This window comes from Piliocolobus tephrosceles, chromosome 6 (assembly GCF_002776525.5).
Source record: "Piliocolobus tephrosceles isolate RC106 chromosome 6, ASM277652v3, whole genome shotgun sequence".
Classification (NCBI taxonomy): Eukaryota; Metazoa; Chordata; class Mammalia; order Primates; family Cercopithecidae; genus Piliocolobus; species Piliocolobus tephrosceles.
The window spans coordinates 126883340-126903496 of record NC_045439.1 but is presented as its reverse complement, the minus strand read 5'-3'; the positions used below and the strand labels follow the sequence as shown (position 1 = coordinate 126903496).

Sequence of the window (20157 nt, the reverse complement as noted above, 5' to 3'; positions counted from 1 at the left end):
AAAAAGCAAATGATGACTTAATTGTAATAAAGTCAGCCACTTCAAGATCTCTGCACAAGTTTCTCAGAAAGATAAATTTCATATTATTGCAACAAATTTAACATGTGACACTTACAAAGTTCTTTTGACAAATTTTTATCTAAAACTTATACCAGCTAGCTACTACTAAAATTAATAAAATTTGACAAATAAATAATAAAGTAAAACAAACAAAAACAGAGAAACCCATTCATTAAACCTACTTCAAATGAGTTATAACTAGATATCATCACTGCCAGCCATTTCTGCTAAGAGCCATTATAAAATAACTGCAGGCAAAACCCTCTGTCTAGACCCTACAGGAAGCTTTGGGGTAGGGGTGGGTGACTTGAGTCCATTTCAATGCAGGTATATGAAGAAATTAATCCCACAAATTGAAACCAGTATGAAATATTCCTGAATATTACATGATGTTGATTTTGTGTGGGGAAGAAAGAGAAGCAAGCTGATCCCTTCACAGAGCCTGGGTATCTAAAATTTCTGTCCCATCATCTCTTTTAATCATGTCTAGACTTAAGAAGAGCAAATAGTGACATAAACTATGATTACACATCTATGCTATCAGATAACTGTTGCAATGAATGCCAAATTCCCCCAAAATAACCCCAGTGGATTTGCTTACAATTATATTAGATTAATAGATACATTTGAAGAGAATAACTTCACAAATGTTGGTTCTTCTCATTCCAAAGTGTGGTATGAATCTTCATTTAAATAACTATTTTTTATGGTATTTGAGAAAATTTTATAGTGTATGCTTATAAATAACATCTATAGTCATGTGTTGCCTAATGACATTTTGGTCAACAATGGACTGCATATGATGGTGGTCCTATGAGATTATAAAGAAGCTGAAAAATTCTTATCATCTAGTGATTTGTGTTACAAGCATCTACAGCATTCAGTACACTAACATTCTGTAAAGGTTTGTAGCTAGGAGCAATAGGCTATCCCATATAGCTTAAGTGTGTAGTGCCCTATTATCATCTAGGTTTGTGTAAGTATACTCTCTGATGTTCACACAACGACACATTCCTCAAAACATATCCCTGTCATGACTATATTTATGGGGATGCATGACTATATTTATATTTATTACTAAGTTTATTCATATTTTCTATTTTGTTGTTGTTGTTGCTTCTGAAATGTTTTTTCCATTGTATTTCCTAGCAGATTATTGCTAATATTATAAAGCCAAATTGATTTTTGCATTTCTACCTTCCTTTATTATTAGTCCCCATTTTCTCCATTTGATTCTGTTGGATTTCTCTATATTTTAACATCTACAAATAATTTTATCTCTTTTTTATCTCTTTTTATCTCTTTCATGTATTTGTAATCCCAGAATAATTCTGAGTAACAATACAAATAGTAGTCATATTCATCATCTTCCCAACTGTGCTGAGATGTTATTGCTGTTTTCTGATAAAGGCTCTTTATCATGACAAGGAAATTTTTGTTCATTTCACAGGAATGAATGTTAACTTTTATCTGACGCCTTTCTGCATGCTGAATGTAATGAATGACAACACCACACTCTCATCCATCTCTGCTTTTTCAGGGAAAAACCCTTACTCAATTATGGTGATGACCTTGATGCTTCTTTCTCCTTTTATACATAAGCCTGAGCAAATCACATCAGTTCTTCCTCCAAAATACACTCCCAATACCCCTACTTTGTTCATCTCTATGCCACCTGGCTCCAACTGTCATCGTTTCTTACCTGATCTGCAATCCACTGCTTTCACCTTTGCTTGCCTACTCGCCATTTGCCACACAACACCTATGATGGCTGGCTGGGCTGATTTGTTTCTCCTCCACATCCTCCTTAAATGAGGAGTTTCACTTGCATTCTGATGGCCCTAAAGAATTTTGTTGTAGGACTGATCCTGAAGGTTTGACTTCTTACTAATAGTTGTGACCCTTGTTCCTCCAAAACGGAGAGATTAGACTTTTCAGAGTCCTACTAACTTCACTGTACCAATCAGCAGAAAGTTAGGGGTCAAATCCCAGAAGCTTTTCCATTTTGGCACATGGTGTGACCTATGGGACTTGGCCAGTGGGTGGCGAACACATGGAACAGATCTGAATATCACTATAAAGGCTTCGATAACTGAACTGACACCGAACCACAGCCCACAAAAGTGGGTTGGAAATTTCCACCTGAACCTAACCAGGCAGATTCGCTGCTAAAACAAGACAACCTCCTTAGGATTTACAGAAGACACAGCATCTCATAATATTCAAAATGTTCAGGATACAATCCTAAATTACTTAGCGTATTAATCATTGGAAAATTCTCAATTTGTGAGAAGAAAAGACAAACAACAGTCCAGCACAAGAAAACACAAATGATGGAATTACCAAAGGCTAGAAACAGCCATTATAACTGTACCCTAAAAAGTAGGGTAAACACACCTGGAGTGACTGGAAAGACTTAAAGTCTCAGCAAGAAATATAAAATATGAGCAACAGACATTGTAGAACTGAAAACTACAATGACAGAAAGTTTTAAAGAGTCATTAGATGGATTCAGTAGCAACAGAGATGATAAAGAGTTGGTGAATTTGAAGATAAGTAAATAGAATGTATCCAATCTGAAAGATATACAATGAAAGACCGAAGGAAGCATAAACAGCCTCAGAAAACTGGAAAAATACCAAAAGGTCTAATATTCAGGTCACCTGAGTCCCAGAAGAAGAGATATAGCAGAAAAGAAATATGGAAAAACAATGGCTGAAAACTATCCAACTTTCACAAACCAATAACTTACAGATCCAAGAAATTCAAACCTCCACAACATAAACTTGAGTAAGTCCACAGTCAGACACAACACAATCATGTGACACATAAAGGAAAAGTGACTCAAATTACTGCATATTTCTCATCAGAAACCATAAAAGCCAGAAGGATGTGTAACAATATTTTTTGTGTTTTTACTTTGCAAGAAAATATACAACTTAAAAAATAAAATCCCCAAACTAAGCAGTTCATCAAAAATATTTCGGCCTACAGAAACTGCTACCATTTAGAACTGTACAGCATTATCATCTCAGTGTGTAGTGGCACACATGCAAACAGAATAGACCATATGAGGACACATTACAACTTAGGAACTCACACTTGTTCAACACTGTAAACAACATATAGTGTAGATGACAGGAAAGCTCTCATGTAATATTTATTTCACAAACATGACCTTGGGAGAATTAATAAGATAGCATCTCAGTTATTTACATAAAAATAGAAAAATCAGCTTGAGTTTAAGGTGGCAAATCTTTCTGTAAAACTAGCCAATCTTTCACCCAGATTGAAGTTTTAAAATTTGCTCTTTGAACAGGGATAATGACATCTTACTGCAAATAATGTAAAATATTTTTTAACTACTCAGGTCATATTTTGTATTAAATTTAATAAAAAGTAAAAGTAAGAAAGCTAAGTTTTTACTTTGGGAAATGTTAACATTTATGCACAAGATGAGAACGAGACTTAAAAAAACAACTTGATAGAACTCAGGAACCCCTCCAATAAATGTAAACATTGGAAGACTTCAGAATTTATTTCAAGATCCTCACTAAATCATTGGAGCAGTAATGTTCTAATATTTATCTCATTGTAAGCATCAAAATTGTTCTATATTTTCACTACATAAATATTATTTCATGTCTACTCTGGAAATGAGATGCAACAAAGGTTAATACAAAAATGGATGTCTCTGTTTTTAAATTAGAAGATGAGTGTTCTGGGCCAGGAGCGGTGGCTCAGGCCTGTAATCCCAGCACTTTGGGAGGCTGAGGTGGGTGGAGTTAAGGAGTTCGAGACCAGCCTAGCCAACATGGTGAAACCCTAACTCCACTAAAAATACAAAGTTTAGCCAGGCATGATGGTGCACGCTTGTAGTCCCAGTTACTCAGGAGGCTGAGGCAGAAGAATTGCTTGAACCCAGGAGGCGGAGGTTTCAGTGAGCCAAGATTGTGCCACTGCACTCCAGCCTGGGCAACAGAGCAAGACTCCATCTCAAAAAAAAAAAAAAAAAAGAACATGAGTGTTCAAAGTTTGCATTAACCTCAGAAGTGTCCTCTTGCCATACTACTAATTTAATATATATTTTTAAACAATATTTTTAAAATATTAAAAGTAAGTATCAACCCAGAATTGTACAATCAAAGAAGTTTATTTTCTTTGAAAGTACAACAAAATAAAGACATTCTCACATGAAATAAAACAAGGCAATTCATCTCCAACTGACCTGCCTTAAATAAACTTTTTTTTCTATTATATCTTCAGATACATGAGAAATGATACTAGAGGGAACCCTGGAACATCAGGAATGAAACAAGATCAACAGATATGGTAAATATTTGATAAATATAATGTTCTCCTAAGCTCTTTAAAACATGTACTATGATTGAAAACAAAAATTATAATATTGCTTATGAGGTTGTTAATGTGTATGACATGTAGTATGTAGTATGCCTTTCAAAATTAATTTTTTTAAACAACAAGACTTGAAAGTCAAAATTATGCCTTGATCTGTGGGCTGCAGAATGGATGCTGTGTTAGCAGACATGAAAAAACATTAATCTCCTTGTACATCTCCATCAGAGCTCTTGGATGACCAGGTGCATTGTCAATGAACAGTAATCTTTTGAAATAAATCTTTTTTTTTTTTCTTGAGCAGTAGGTCTCAACAGTGGGTTTAAAACATTCAGTAAACCATGCTGTAAACAGATGTGCTGCCATCTAGGTTTTGTTGTTCCATTTCTAGAACACAGGCAGAGTAGATTTAGCATCATTCGTTAAGGGTTCTAAAATTTTCTGAATGGTAAATGAGCATTGGCTTCAAGTTAAAGTCATGAGCTGCATTAGCTCCTAATAAGAGGGTGAGCCTATCCTTTGAAGTTTTGAAGACAGTCATTGACTTTTCCTCTCTAGCTATGAAAGTCCTAGAGGGTATCTTCTAATAGAAGGCTGTTTCATATATATTGAAAATCTGTTGTTTAGTGTTGTTATCTTCATCACTGGTCTTAGCTAGATCTTCTGGATAACTTGCTGCAGTGTGTACATTAGCACTTGTTGCTTCACTTTGCACTTGTATATTATGGAGATGGATTTTTTTCTTTTTTCTGAGATGGGAGTTTCACTCTTGTTGCCCAGGCTGGAGGGCAATGGCATGATCTTGGCTCACTGCAACTTCTGCCTCCTGGATTCACGTGATTCTCCTGCCTCAGCCTCCCAAGTAGTTGGGATTACAGGCACCCACCACCACACCCAGCTTTTGTGTGTGTGTGTGTGTGTGTGTGTGTGTGTTTGTATTTTTAGTAGAGATTGAGTTTCACCAACCATATGGGGTTGGCCAGGCTGGTCTCGATCTCCTGACTTCAGGTGATCCACCTGCCTTGGCCTCCCAAAGTACTGAGATTACAGGCATGAGCCAGTGCACCTGGCCCTGGAGATGGCTCTTTTAACTTCATGAACCAACCTCTGCTAGTTTCAAACTTTGCTTCTGTAGCTTCTTCACCTCTCTGTCTTCACAGAATTGAAAAATTAGGGCTTTGCTCTGGATTAGTCTTTGGCTTCAGGGAAACTTACTCCACATCAGCAAGAAGGCTGTTTCACTTCCTTCTCATTTGTGTTCACGGGACTAGCATTTTTAATATCCTTCAAGAGCTTTTCCTTTGCATTCACAACTTGGGTAACTGGTGCAAGAGACCGAGCTTTTGGCCTGTCTGGGCTTTCAATAGTCCTTCCTCACGAAGCTTAATCATTTCTAGCTTTTGATTTAAGGTGAGAGACTATGACTCTTCTTTACACCTGAATATTTACGGGCTGTTGTAGGTTATTAATTAGCCTAATTTCAATGTTATTGTGCCTCAGGGAATAGGGAAGGCTGAGGAGAGGGAGAGAGATTAGGGAGTGGTCAGTGGAGCAGTCAGAACAGACAACATTTATTGATAAAGTTCACCATTTCAAATTGGCATAGTTCATGGTGCCCCCCCACCAAATTACAATAGTAATATCAAATATCACTAATCACCATAACAGATACAATAATAATGAAAAAGTTGAAATACTGCAAGGATTACCTAAATGTGACACAAAGACATGAAGTAAGCCCATGCTGTTGGAAAAATGGCACTGAGAGACTTGCTCAACACAGGGTTGCCACAAACCTTCAGTTTATAAAAAAATGCAGTATCTGTGAAGTGCTATACAGTGAAGCACGATAAAACAAGGTGTGCCTGTATATATATATAGTCGTGCACTGCGTAACAGTGTTCTGGCCAACATGAGAGCACATATATGACAGTGGTCCAGTAAGATTATAATGGAGCTAAAAATCTTCCCATTATTCAGATGTTTGTAGTGATAAACCTACCGCGCTGCCAGCTGTATAAAAGGACAGCACCTACAATTATGTACTGTACATAATACTTGATGATGATAATGAATAACTATGCTACTGGTTTATATATTTACTACACTGTACTTTTAATTGTTATCTAAGGTAAGTATTCTTTCACTTACTTTTTAAAAAATAGTTAGCTGTAAAACAGCCTGAGGCTGGTCTTTCAGGAGGTATTCCAGAGGAAGGCACTATTCCATGGGTGATGACAGCCCCAAGTGTGTTACTGCCCCTGGAACCTTCCACTGGGACAAGAAATGGAGGTGGAAGACAGTGATATTGATAACCTTGGCCTTGTGTAGGCCTAGGCTACTAGGCTGATGTATGAACTAGGCTGATGTATGTGTTTGTGTCTTAGTTTTTAACAAAAAAAAACTTAAAAAGTAAAAAATTTTTAAACTTTTTAATAGAAAAATGTTTACAGAATAAAGACAAAAAATATTTTTGTACAACTGTAATATATTTGTGTAAGGTAAGTGCTATAATAAAAGATTCAAAAGTTTTAAAATGTCAAAAATGTATAAAGTAAAAAAGTTATAGTAAGCTAAGGTTAATTTACTATTGAAGAAAAAAGTTATTTAAATTTAGTGTAGCCTAAATGTACAGTGTTTATAGAGTCTACAGTAGCATACACTAATGTCCTCAGCCTTCACATATACTTACAACTTACTCACTGACTCGCCTGGAGCAACTTCCAGTTATGCAAGCTCCATTCAAGTGTCCTAAACAAGTGTACCATATTTTATCTTTTATACCTATTTTTACTGTACCTTTTCTATGTTGAGATATGTTTTGATACATAATTACCTTACCACTGCCTATAGTATTCAGTACAGTAACATGCTTTACAGGTCTGTAGCCTAGAAACAATAGTCTAGACCATATTAGCCTAGGTATGTAGTAGGCTCTACCACCTGGGTTTGTGTAAGCATGCTGTGTGATGTTCACGCAGTGACAAAAATCACCTAATAATGCATTTCTCTGAACATATCCCTGTTGTTAAGCAACACATGAGTGTATACATAGTAATTCCAGAGCAACCACTAAAAATTATACAGAGATATAGCCAAAAACTTTCAATAGCTAAATTAAGATGAAATACTCAAATATATTCAAATAATACAAAAGAAAGTAGGAAAAGGGAAATAGGTGAATGCAAAAGTGAGAGAACAAACAGAACCAATAACAAAATGGTAGGCCTAAATCCAAATATCAATAATTACATTTAAAGGAAATGGTCCCACCCAGCACCCAGAGTTTGATTTTTTTTATTTTTTCATTTTTTTATTTTTTAATTTTTTTTTATTATACTTTATGTTCTAGGGTACATGTGCACAACATGCAGGTTTGTTACATATATATACATGTGCCATGTTGGTGTGCTGCACCCATTAACTCATCATTTACATTAGGTATATCTCCTAATGCTATCCCTCCCCACTCCCCTGTCCCCACAACGGGCCCCGGTGTGTGATGTTCCCCTTCCTGTGTGATATTGGTCTAAAATTCTCTTTTTTTGTTGTGTCTCTGCCAGGCTTTGGTACCACGGTGATGTTAGCCTCATAAAATGAGTTAGGGAGGATTCCCTCTTTTTCTATTGATTGGAATAATTTCAGAAGGAATGGTACCAGCTCTTCCTTGTACCTCTGGTAGAATTCAGCTGTGACTCCATCTGGTCCTGGACTCTTTTTTGGTTGGTAGGTTATTAATTATTGCCTCAATTTCAGAGCCTGTTATTGGTCTATTTAGAGATTCAACTTCTTCCTGGTTTAGTCTTGAGAGAGTGTATGTGTCCAGGAATTTATCCATTTCTTCTAGGTTTTCCAGTTTATTTGCGTAGAGGTGTTTATAGTATTCTCTGATGGTAGTTTGTATTTCTGTGGGGTCAGTGGTGATATCCCCTTCATCATTTTTTATTGCATCTATTTGATTCTTCTCTCTTTTCTTCTTTATTAGTCTTGCTAGCATCTATCAATTTTGCTGATCTTTTAAAAAAAAAGGATTCATTGATTTTTTGAAGGGTTTTTTGTGTCTCTATCTCCTTCAGTTCTGCTCTGATCTTAGTTATTTCTTGCCTTCTGCTCGCTTTTGAATGTGTTTGCTCTTGCTTCTCTAGTTCTTTTAATTGTGATGTTAGGGTGTCAATTTTAGATCTTTCCCGCTTTCTCTTGTGGGCATTTAGTGCTATATACTTCCTTCTACACACTGCTTTAAATGTGTTCCAGAGATTCTGGTATGTTGTATCTTTGTTCTCATTAGTTTCAAAGAACATCTTTATTTCTGCCTTCATTTTGTTATGTACCCAGTAGTCATTCAGGAGCAGGTTGTTCAGTTTCCATGTAGTTGAGTGGTTTTGAGTGAGTTTCTTAGTCCTGAGTTCTAATTTGATTGCACTGTGGTCTGAGAGACAGTGGGCGTGGGACCCTCTGAGCCAGGCACGGGATATAATCTCCTCATGTGCCATTTGCTAAGACCCTTGGTAAAGCACAGTATTAGGGTGGGAATGACCCGATTTTCCAGGTGTTGTGTGTCATGGTTTCCCTTGGCTAGGAAAGGGAATTCCCTTTCCCCTTGTGCTTCCCGGGTGTGGCAATGCCTTGCCCTGCTTCGGCTCTCGCTTGTTGGGCTGCACCCACTGTCCTGCACCCATTGTCCGACATGCCCCAGTGAGATGAACCCGGTACCTCAGCTGGAAATGCAGGAATCACCTGTCTTCTGTGTCACTCACGCTGGGAGCTGAAGGCTGCAGGTGTTCCTATTCAGCCATCTTAAGATTGTTTATCCCAGATTTTGATTTCTAAATATCATTGTATTGTATTTCCTGGTTCTACAATTTCCATTCCTCATTGGAAAAATGACTGAATCAAAAGCTGGGCCAGGGAAAACACAAGATGAGCACTGAACACCTTACAGTGCCAGTGAGTAAAGCAAGTGTTTAAAAAAAAGGAAAAAGGATGACATATGTTAAAGGGCCACAGGAGCCAACATAAATTACCTCCCAATGGCAAAGGCTGGCATAATTTGAGCAATACAGATTTTTAATGTAGTATTTTATTATAACCCAAACTATAAAATATTTGCAAGTCTATACCTACATAAATTAATAACTGGACAAATAAACAAATGGAGAAGGGATAAATCTTCTTTATAGAATTATATAAAATATGTGCAGATATTCCCCTCTCCAGAAGGTGAAGCGTAAGTGTAAGCTTAAATGTGGGTTGGACTTAATAAAGAGTATAGAAAGGGAAAAACAGTAACTTTACAGGGGGAAGCCTGGCAAACATTATTTTAACTAAGTGATCAAGGTTAACATCACTAGTTATAAAGCATATTGTACATGCACACCTTTATGTGATATGATGAGAAGGAACTTCATCTCTGTGGTATTCTTTCCAGAAACCCATAACGCTAGTCTAATCATGAGAAATATATTAGACAAACTCCAATTGAGGGACAGTCTACAAAACACCTGACCAGTGCTCTTCAAAACTGTCAAGGTGATGAACAAGGAAGGACTGAGAAACTGTCACGTATCAAAGGAGACTTGGGGATAGGCTGACTAAATGCAAAGTGGTATCCCTGAGTTGGATCCTGGAATAGCAAAATGACATTAATGAAAAACATGAAATCCAAATAAAGCCTGCAGTTCAGTTTATAATAATGTACCAATGTTAGTTTCTTAGTTTAGAAAATGTAGCATGATTGTGTAACATGCTAACTTTAGTAAAAACTGAATGGAAGATATATGAGAACTCTTGTACTATATCTGTGTAACTTTTCTGTCAATCTAAAATTATTCAAAAATTAAAAGCTAAGTTCAAAAAGTAAGTTTTTCAATGCACCAATTACAAGAAAGACTGTCATAATAGATTTTTTAAAAACCAAGACACAACAATATGCTGTCTAGAAGAAACCCACTTTGCAGATTAAAAGCAAAAGGATGGGAAAAGACATAGATATACCATGTGTGCAAACACGAATTGAAATAAAGCTGGCTGTATTAGTGTCAGACAAAGTAGACTTTACAGCAGAAATACCAGGGATAAAGAGGGACACTGCATGTTATGATAATGGAGACAAAAGAGTAAATTCACCAAGAAGACCTAAAAATCCTAAATATGATGCACCTCACAACAGAGCTTCAAAGTACATGAAGGAAAAACTGAAAGGCGAAAACTACGAGTCCACAATTACCACTGGAGACTTCCACACTCCTTTCTCAGTCATCAGTAGGAAAAAGATAAAATCAGTAAGGATGCAGAAGAACTGAACACCACCAACAATCAACAAATATGACTGACTTTTGCAAAACGTTACACCCACCGACAGCAGAAAACACATTCTTTTCAAGTACACCTGAAATATTCAAACCTGAACACATTTAAGAGCACTGAGACCATACAAAATGTTTTCTGACCTAGTGGGATTGAACTAGAAATACAAAAGATAACTGCTAAATCATCAAACACCTAAATATTAAAAAACACATTTCAAAACAATCCATCAGTCAAGGAGGAAGTTTCAAGGGAATTAAGAAAGTATTCTGAACTGAATAAAATGAAAACACAAGATATCAAAAGTTATAAGATATGTCTAAAGCAGTACTTAGAAGAAAATTTATAGTATAAAACAATGGTCAGCAAATTATGGCTTATGAGCCAATTCCAGCCCATATCCTGTTTTTGTAAATAATTTTTTTTGGAATACAGCCACATTCATTAGTTTATGTATTGTCTATAGCTGCTTTCCCACTACAGATGCTTTCCCACTACAATGACAGAGCTGAGTATTTGCAACAAAGATTGTATGGCCTACAAAGCCTAAAATGTTAACAACCTGGCCTTTTATAGAATGTAAGCCTCTGTATTAAATTATATTATAAAAAGAGATAGGCCTCAAGTCAACAATCTAAGTGTCTACCTTAAGAAATCAAAAAAAATAAAAGCAAATAAACCCAAAGCAAGCAAAAGGAAGAAAGTAATAACAGAAATCAATAAAACTGAAAACAAAAATAGAGAAATATCAGTGAAATTAGAAGTCAGTTATTTGAAAAGATAAATATAATTGATAAATCTCTAGCCAAGCTGACAAAATATATATATATATAACTATATTGTAATATTACTAATATTATGAATGAAAGGGGAGATATTACTATAGGCTCCACAGAAATTAAAAGTATAGTATGGTAACATTATAAACAACTCTATGCATATAATTTTGACAACTTAGATGAAATGGATTAATTCCTTGAAAAGAACAATCTAAATTTTACCAAGAATAAATAGGTAACATGAATGTTCTCTATCTGTTCAAGAAAATAAACTCAGGCTGGGCATGATGGCTCACACCTGTAATCCCAGCACTTTGGGAGACTGAGGCAGGAGGATTGGTTGAGGCCAGGAGTTTGAGATAAACCTGGGTAACATAATGAGACCCCATTTCTATAAAAAATTAAAATTAGCCGGGCATTGTGGTACATGCCTGTAGTCCCAGGTACTAGGGGGGCTGAGGTGGGAGGATCGCTTGAGCCCAGGAGTGTGAGGCTATGGTTAGCTATCATCACACCACTGCACTCCAGCCTGCGTGCCAAAGCAAGACCCTGTCTCAAAAATATAAAATAAATATAAAAATAAAATAAGTACAATAAAATTTAAAAAAATAAAATAATAAACTCCAAGTTTAAAATCTTCCCAAAAGGAAACCTTCAGTACTAGATCGTTTCAATGACAAATTCTACCAAAATTTGAAAAATAAATACCATCAATTCTGCATAATCTCTTCCAGAAAACAGAACAGTATAGAATACTTCCCAGCTTGTTTTATGGGGCCAGCATACTCAGATACTAAAACCAGTTAAAGACAGTACAAGAAAAATACAGACCAATATCCCACATTAACATATGTGCAAATGTTCTCAACAAACTATCAGGAGATTGAATCCAGCAATATATAAAAACAATGACACAGCATGACCAAGTGGATTTTATCTCAGCAAAGTAAGGCTGGTTCAATATTTAAAGTAAATGCAATCTATCATATTAACAGGCTAAAGAAAAAAAATCACATGATCATATAAATTGACGCAGAAAAAGAATTTAACAAAATTCAACATACATTCATAATAAAAACATAGAAAACTAAGATACAGGGAAACTTTTAAATTTGATAGATAATACCTACAAAGGACCTGCAGCTAACATTACACAGTAATCAATGGTGAAACACCATTTGCTTGTCTAAGAATGGGAACAAGGCAAGCATGTCTACTCTCATCCCTCTCATTCAACATAACACTGGAAGCTCTCACCAGTGCGATAAGGCAAGAGAAGGTCATAAAAGTCATATATCAGAATGAGGATCACTGCGGAAAAAAAGTCATATAAATCAGAAATGATGAGTTAAACTGTCCCTATTTGCAGATGGCATGATTGTCTACATAGAAAATCCCAAGAATTCTTAAAAAAAAAAAAAAAAAAGAAAACCTTCCTAGAACTAGAAAGTAAGTTCAGCAAAGTCTCAGGATCCACATAAAAAATCTACAGTATTTCCTTATACTGGCAATGAACATGTGGATGTGAAGATTGAGAATATAAAACCAATTACAATCACTCAAATCACCCCGAAGTGAAATACTTGAACATTTCTACACCTACATCTACTTCTGCATCTAACAAGATAGGCATAGGGCTTCAATGCTGAAAGAAGGTCATGGATTAAAATAATTAAAGTAGTTAAGATGTCAATTGGAAAAATTATCCAAACTGATCTCTAGATTTAATGCAATTCCAATAAAAATTCCCACCAGAATTTTTTGTAGACTCTATTAACAGCCAAACAATTAGAATAGACAGGGAAAACAATTCTGAAATAGAATAATAAAGTATTCACATTACCTAATTTTAAGACTTCCTATAAAGTTACAGTATTCAAGACAGCACAGTATTGACAAAGGGATAATCAGTGGTCCCACAGGACAGAATTTGTAATCTAGAAACAGACCCACATATGTATGTCCAACTAATTTCTGACAAAGATATAAAGGCAAGTCAATGATGAAATAATGGCCTGTTCTCACATCATCTGATGTGTGAACAATTAGACATTTAGATGCAAACAATGAATCTTGACCTAAATGTCACATCGCACCCAATGAACTCAAATCAGATCTTAGAATTACAAAACTTTTAATATAAAACAGAAGAAAATCTTCATGACCTGTACTTAGGCAGAGCTTATAGATGTGATGCTAAAGCATGATATCCATAAAAGAAAAAATTGAGAAATTATACTTTATTGAATTTAATAACTCAGGATGAATGGGAAAGTAAAGATATTACAAAAAATGAAAAAGCAAGCTACAGACCAGGGTAAAATATCCAGGGTAAAATATTTGCAAATCATATATTCCTCCAAGAGCTTGTATCTAGAATATATAAAGAATTTTCAAAACTCAACAGTAAGAAAACAAATCACTCAATTAAAAATGAGCAAAAAGACTTTGGCAGACATTTAACCAAAGAGGATAAATGAATAGCAAACAAGCACATGAAAACATGTTAACATCATTAGCCACTAAAAACATGTAAAATCAAAACATAATGAAATATTACTACACACCTATTAGAACTGCTTAACAAACAAAACCTGACAATACCAAGTACTGACAAGGATGTAGAACATCTGGAACTCTTTACACATTGCAGGTGAGAATGCAAAATGATGCAGCGACTCTGGAAAACAGTTTGGCAATTTCTACAAAGTTAAATATCCAATTATCATATGACCCATTCCCAGGTATTTAACCTAAAGTAATGAAAACTTCTATTCACACAAAAACCTACACACTAATACCTACAGCAGCTCTATTCATAATCACCAAGAACTGGAAGCAACACCAAACACCCTTAAATGAGAGACTGGATCCACAATGGCATACTAATCAGTGATAAAAAGGAACAAACTAGCAATACATGCAAAACCATGATGAATCTCCACAGCACTGTGCTACATGAAAGAAGCCAGTCTCAGAAGGCTCTGTACTGCATGACTCCATTTACGTGACATTCTGGAAATGGCAAAACTATCTTGATGGGGAATGCATTAATGGTAGTCAGGGGTTAGGAGTAAGAGGAATGTGTGACCACAAAGGAGCAGCACAAGAGAATAACAGAACCATAATCATTAAGCTGTACACACACACACACACACACGCACACACACACACACACACACAGAGTCAATTCTACTCTATGTTCTTTTTTTTTTTTTTTTTTTTAAAGAAGTTGTTGGCTTACAGTGATAAAATTGCCTTTTTTTCCTCTGCTTTTTCTAGAAAACATCTCATCCTTAAGACACAGACCCAATGCCAGCATTTTGTGAAGTCTTCCCCTCTGTAACTCAGGGAAAGTCAGCAGCCTAGATCATGTTTTCATGGCACTTTGTTCATATCTCTACGCTCATGTTTAGTTATCTTCCCCCCGCTACTAGACCAGAAAATTCAAGTTGATTCCCAACTGGATTATGATCAGGTAAACAAATATATATTGAGTGTATAGTACATATACTAGACATTCACTAATGTTTATTTCTATATTGCTAATACTCAAATGACAATTAGAATATTAGTACTATAATATTTATCACATTCAATCACTCACCTAACATATGTGAGATTAAATCTAATAGGCAGTTGGAAGTCCAGCTGAATTGTAGCACATTGATGGTATCTGCCAATAGCATCCTTGATTTTTATGTCAATCTACAAATTAAATAATGTTTTCTTAGAGAGGGTATTTATTTTTCTTTTAAATTTTACTTAAAAGCAGCATATGGTCTACTTACTTTAGGGCCATAAAATGCTCCATCACCTGGGTTCATTTTCCATGGTTCTCCAAATTCCATCAAGCTATTCTGCAGTTGCTTTTTCAAAAGAAGAAAAAAGATAAAATTATACATTGTATTTTTTTTACATACAGCTCACAAAAGTTACTATAACTCTTCATTACAGTCTATGTTAGTTCAACATATATTTATTGAGCATCTTTTACATTCAATAAACTATTGAGCAGGGACTACACAGAGATGATTAAGGTGCCACCTGCTCTCAAGAAACATAAACATTTCAACTGGGGAGAAAAGATCATTTACAAATTGTTCCAGTGAATTCCAGGTAAGCATTAGGGAGGGGACTCTTGGTCCTCCTCTTAACACAGGTCCCCTGTGCCCTAAACAACAACCAGCTTCTGCCTCCTGGTGACAGTTCCAAGACCCATTCCCCTTGTAGGTGGGGCCTCCACACATGAAAAAGCAGGAAAGCCTTGATCTCACTCCCTCTTCCACTCTGAGTCTGGGTGGGTAAGGCCAAGAGGGCAGGCCTCGCTACTTCTTTTTTGCCTTTCCTTCACCTCTGCACATGTCTGGGAGGGTCACTTATAATTTATAGGGATGTGGGAGCATGAGGCTCTACTTTTGTCTTCAGCCTAAGCCACTACATGCCTTCAACTTAGCTTGTAGTGAAGATGTTCCACATTGAAGGTGAAGGTGCAAGTGTGTATTAATGAAAAATTTCCCAGAGTCTTCCAGTATTCCCGTGAATCCAGCTTCCCTGGGAAGCGTGTGGGCATTCCTAAGTCCTTGGCCAAAGTACTGCCAAAACACGAACCAAACTCCCATCATCGCCTCCATCATACTGGTGCCCATGAGGGGGCAGATTTTTGGGAGTGACATGCCTCATGGGGAAATCAAAGCAGTGGCAGTCTTAGGGCCAAAGCTGCCATCATCAAGAAAGCTGACTCCTGGAGTCCTGGAAGCCTTTCCCAGGACCTCAGTCAGGATATGATCTTGAGAGAGATGGAGATTTTATTCCTGGGATCCTGGGAGTGTCCCACATAGGCCTGATCTTACAGAAGCAGCTTCTTTTCTACTTAGGACCAGAGGAAGCCACCCCCATGGAGACACTTCCTGGGCCTGGAGGCCATGCTCCCCTGTTCCACTCTGTTTCAAAAAGGAGAAGGAACACAGGTACATGTTTCCAGGACAAGTGAGGCCCTCCTACAGCAGATACCAAGCGATGGAAAGAATTCTGGGGACTGCAAGAGGCTAAAAAGCCAAGGAAAGGCCAAGTTTTGGAGAAGAGGATAAAGCAGGGGTCACTGCTGCTCCTTGGGCCTTGGAGGACACAGAACAGGAGGGCATAGTAGGAGTTGCCAGAGCCAAAAGAGCATCGGATTCATGCAAGATGTGTCTCTTTCAAACTGTTTCAGACACTTCTGAAGACAAAATATTTAAATGCTCATCTCAGTGATTTCTAGGCCAGGGTTAGATATTTGAGAGAAATATCCCAAAAGCAGAAGCAGGTCCATCCAGTCACACCCCTGGGTGACCTCAGGCTTGGTTGCTAAACTATTTACTCCCATCAGTTAAGAAAAGAGCAAAAATGCTGGGACTTCCAGCCTATCCTCTCCATGCCGGGTCTATACTTGGTCCATCCCTTTTTCAGCTCCCCACACCCCGCCAAACTTCAAATGAACAGAGTAATGACAATGATACCAACACCTAACATCTACTGGGCACCTACATGTGCCTGGCATTATGCCTAACACTCCTGCAAATTACTTCATTTAAGTTCACCACACCTTCAGGAAGTAGGTGTTATCGCTACATCACCACCACCATCACCACCACTGTCTCATCATCACCATTTCATGCTTGATCCTGACACTTAGAGATCTTCTATAATTTACTCATGGAGATAAAGTACTTTCAGACTTTAAAGTCTGCAGTAAAATGGCTCCAAAGCTGAGCTCTGTGTCCTCATTTCCTCTTCCTGCTTCCACATGGCTGTTAGGTAAACTGAGTCTGCATCCTTCCCAGGGTAGATAGTCTATCTCACTTGGCCCTCTTCATCCATGCAGTGGATGTGGAAGAAGAGCTTAGGGTGGGCACGGGTCAGTGGGGAGGAGAAGGCCCTATTTAGAGCTCAAGGCTAAACTGCTTTTGTGCAGCCTCTGCTCGGCTTCTGTACCTATTAATCACGTAAAAATAATTGTTACACTATTAATCCAGTGCTTCTCTGATTCATATTTCTTGTATTCGTGTGTTAAGCTCCCATGAGTACAGTAGTCCCCCTTATCTGTGGTTTCATTTTTCTCAGTTTCAGTTACCCGCAGTCGACTGAGGTCTGAAAATATTAAATGGAAAATTCCAGAAATAAACAACTCATAAGTTTTACACTGTGCACTGCTCTGAGCAGCAGGATAAAGCACTATCCTACTCTGTCCTACCTGGGATGTGACTCGTCCTTTTGTCCAGAGTCTCCATGCTGGGTGCACTGCCCACCTGTTAGTCACTTACAAGGTGTCATGTTTCAAATCAACTGTGCAGTATCACAGTGATTACGTTCACATCACCCTTACTTTCCTTAACCATGGCCTCAAAGCACAAGAGTTGTGTTACTAGCAATCTGGATATGCCACAGTGAAGCCACAAAATGCTTCCTTTAAGTGAAAAGGTGAAAGTTATCAATTTAATAAGGAAAAAAAATCCTATGCTGAAGTTGCTAAGAGCTATGGTTAAAAAAAAAAAAAATCTTCTATCCATTGGGTAAGTTGTGAATTAGTGAAGTAGGAAAAAAAAATTCATGCTAGTTTTGCTGTTGTACCTCACACTGCAAAAGTTCCAGCCACAGTGCATGAAAAGTGCTTAGTTAAGAAAGGGCATTAAATCTCAGCACTTTGGGAGGCCGAGGTGGGAGGATCAGGAGGTCAGGAGATCGAGACCATCCTGGCTAACATGGTGAAGCCCCGTATCTACTAAAAATACAAAAAATTAGCTGGGTGTGCTGGCATACACCTGTAGTCCCAGCTACTCGGGAGGCTGAGGCAGGAGAATGGCATGAACCTGGGAGGTGGAGCTTGCAGTGAGCCGAGATCGCGCCACTGCTCTCCAGCCTGAGCAAAAGAGCAAGACTCCGTCTCAAAAAAAAAAAAAAAAAAAAAAAAAAAGAAAGGACATTAAATTTGTGCATGAAGGCGTGAACAGATAGGTGTCCTAACCTGATTGCCATCAATTTGGTACCATCCAGGGTTTCAGGCATCCACTTAGGGTCTTATTCCCCATGGATAAGTGGGGACTATTATATTCCAAGGAGAGGAGAACTAACAGGCAGAACAGGGTATCTGGCCATGACACCATCCTCATTTTTAATAAAAGCGAACATAGGACACACTATATCCTTTGTTTATTAAGGAAAAAAAAGCAATGTGATGAGCTCCTTATCTTGGTTTTGCAAAGCTTAGATGTAACGTCTTTGAGCGTGGGTGTCTTCAGACAGACACAGGGCAGGGCATGACAGGACGTAACTATGAAGGGGACTCCAGCATCAAGTATGCACATCTACATCTAGACCATGCAGCCCTGGGACTCTACAGTTGAACTAAGATGACTCAACAGGCAATGGTTTAAAATAAACCTCACAAACCGAGAGTTATAGCAATCAGAGGATTTCTTTAAAAACCTGAGCCAGTTCTTAGTGACCAGCACTGAAAGACTATAAGTAAAAGCCAGATATGAACTTTAAGTGTGAAGCAAATGTAAGGTATTATTATTATGACCGTCACAAAGAAAATGGGATAACCACATTCTACAACCTATACATTTATCCCACAATTTCCAGTTTCAAAATTTCTATTACAAATTACTGCATCCTCCCGCAAAGATGCGCAGCCTCTCAGGTGTTTTCCATACGACTAAAATGAAGAGGAAGTACAAGGTGTGTCTCTTACCTTCTCAGCCTCATTCCACATCTCAATCTCTCCTAGGAAGTTTTCTGGCCTTGTTGACAGGTTTAATTGAAAGGAGAAGCCAAATGTTGAGTAAACAGATTGCAAAAACTGCAAACACCCCTTTATTTCTTCTTCAATCTGAAATCAAAGCAAATGAAACATTCGAAAAGCACATCAAATTAAATTCATTTATGTTTTAAAAAATAAATTTCTTCATGACAGACAGAAATAAAGTATGTTTTTAATGGAGTACAGTTGGTGACCCTGTTTTGGTTGTTCATCCAATCCTGAGTTGAATCTTCATTTGAGTGCTAGGCACAGCAGGCTGGCAGATTCTCCAGGCCAGAGCAGGGAACGGAGGAGTAGGCGAGGAAACTGTACTGTGAAAAGGCAGCGCCACACACAGGAGAATGGCAAGGAGGGGCTGCCCAGAAGAAGTGAGACTGAGCTGCAGCAGGGGACAAGCAAACGCTCTGCATGGAGTGGTAGCTCAGGAGCTCTGTGAGCAGAGGACACCCTGAGTTGAAGGCTCAGTGGACAGAGGAGCAGACTAAGTCAGGGGACTGGATATGATGGGATGAAGGGCAGAGGGGTAGCGTGGTAGGTGAGCAGGCTAGAGGCAGGCAGGGGCCAGAGAAAATTAAGTGCTTTCAAAGCCAGGCGAATGTATGGATTTTTTAGCCTGAGAACAATGGGGAGGCAATGAAGGGTTTTTGTTTTGTTTTGTTTAAGCAGGGGACTAACATGACCCAATGTGTTCTTTCTTTCACAGTATGTGGAATGAATGGGCAAGATTAGAAGACTGCCCCGTCAGGAAGCTGGCGGAGTTAATTAGGAGCAAGATGACGGTGGCTGAAACCAGAGAGAAGCACCTGAAATGCAGGGAATTTTATGGATTTGAGATATAAAGTCTTTCTTTCATTA

General features: G+C 37.7%; 1 protein-coding gene across 3 annotated transcripts in view; it reads right to left on the bottom strand.

The window, feature by feature from the left end:
• Positions 1–20157, bottom strand: part of TARS3 (threonyl-tRNA synthetase 3) — a 100133-nt gene that overhangs the window by 7317 nt on the left and 72659 nt on the right. For all 3 annotated transcript variants that reach the window (XM_031935816.1, XM_026455456.1, XM_031935815.1), the window contains 3 exons: positions 19234–19371; positions 15293–15370; positions 15109–15209 (listed from right to left, as the gene is read on the bottom strand). In XM_031935816.1, coding sequence (XP_031791676.1) covers positions 15109–15209; positions 15293–15370; positions 19234–19371 — 317 coding nt within the window. The remainder of the gene's footprint in view (positions 1–15108; positions 15210–15292; positions 15371–19233; positions 19372–20157) is intronic.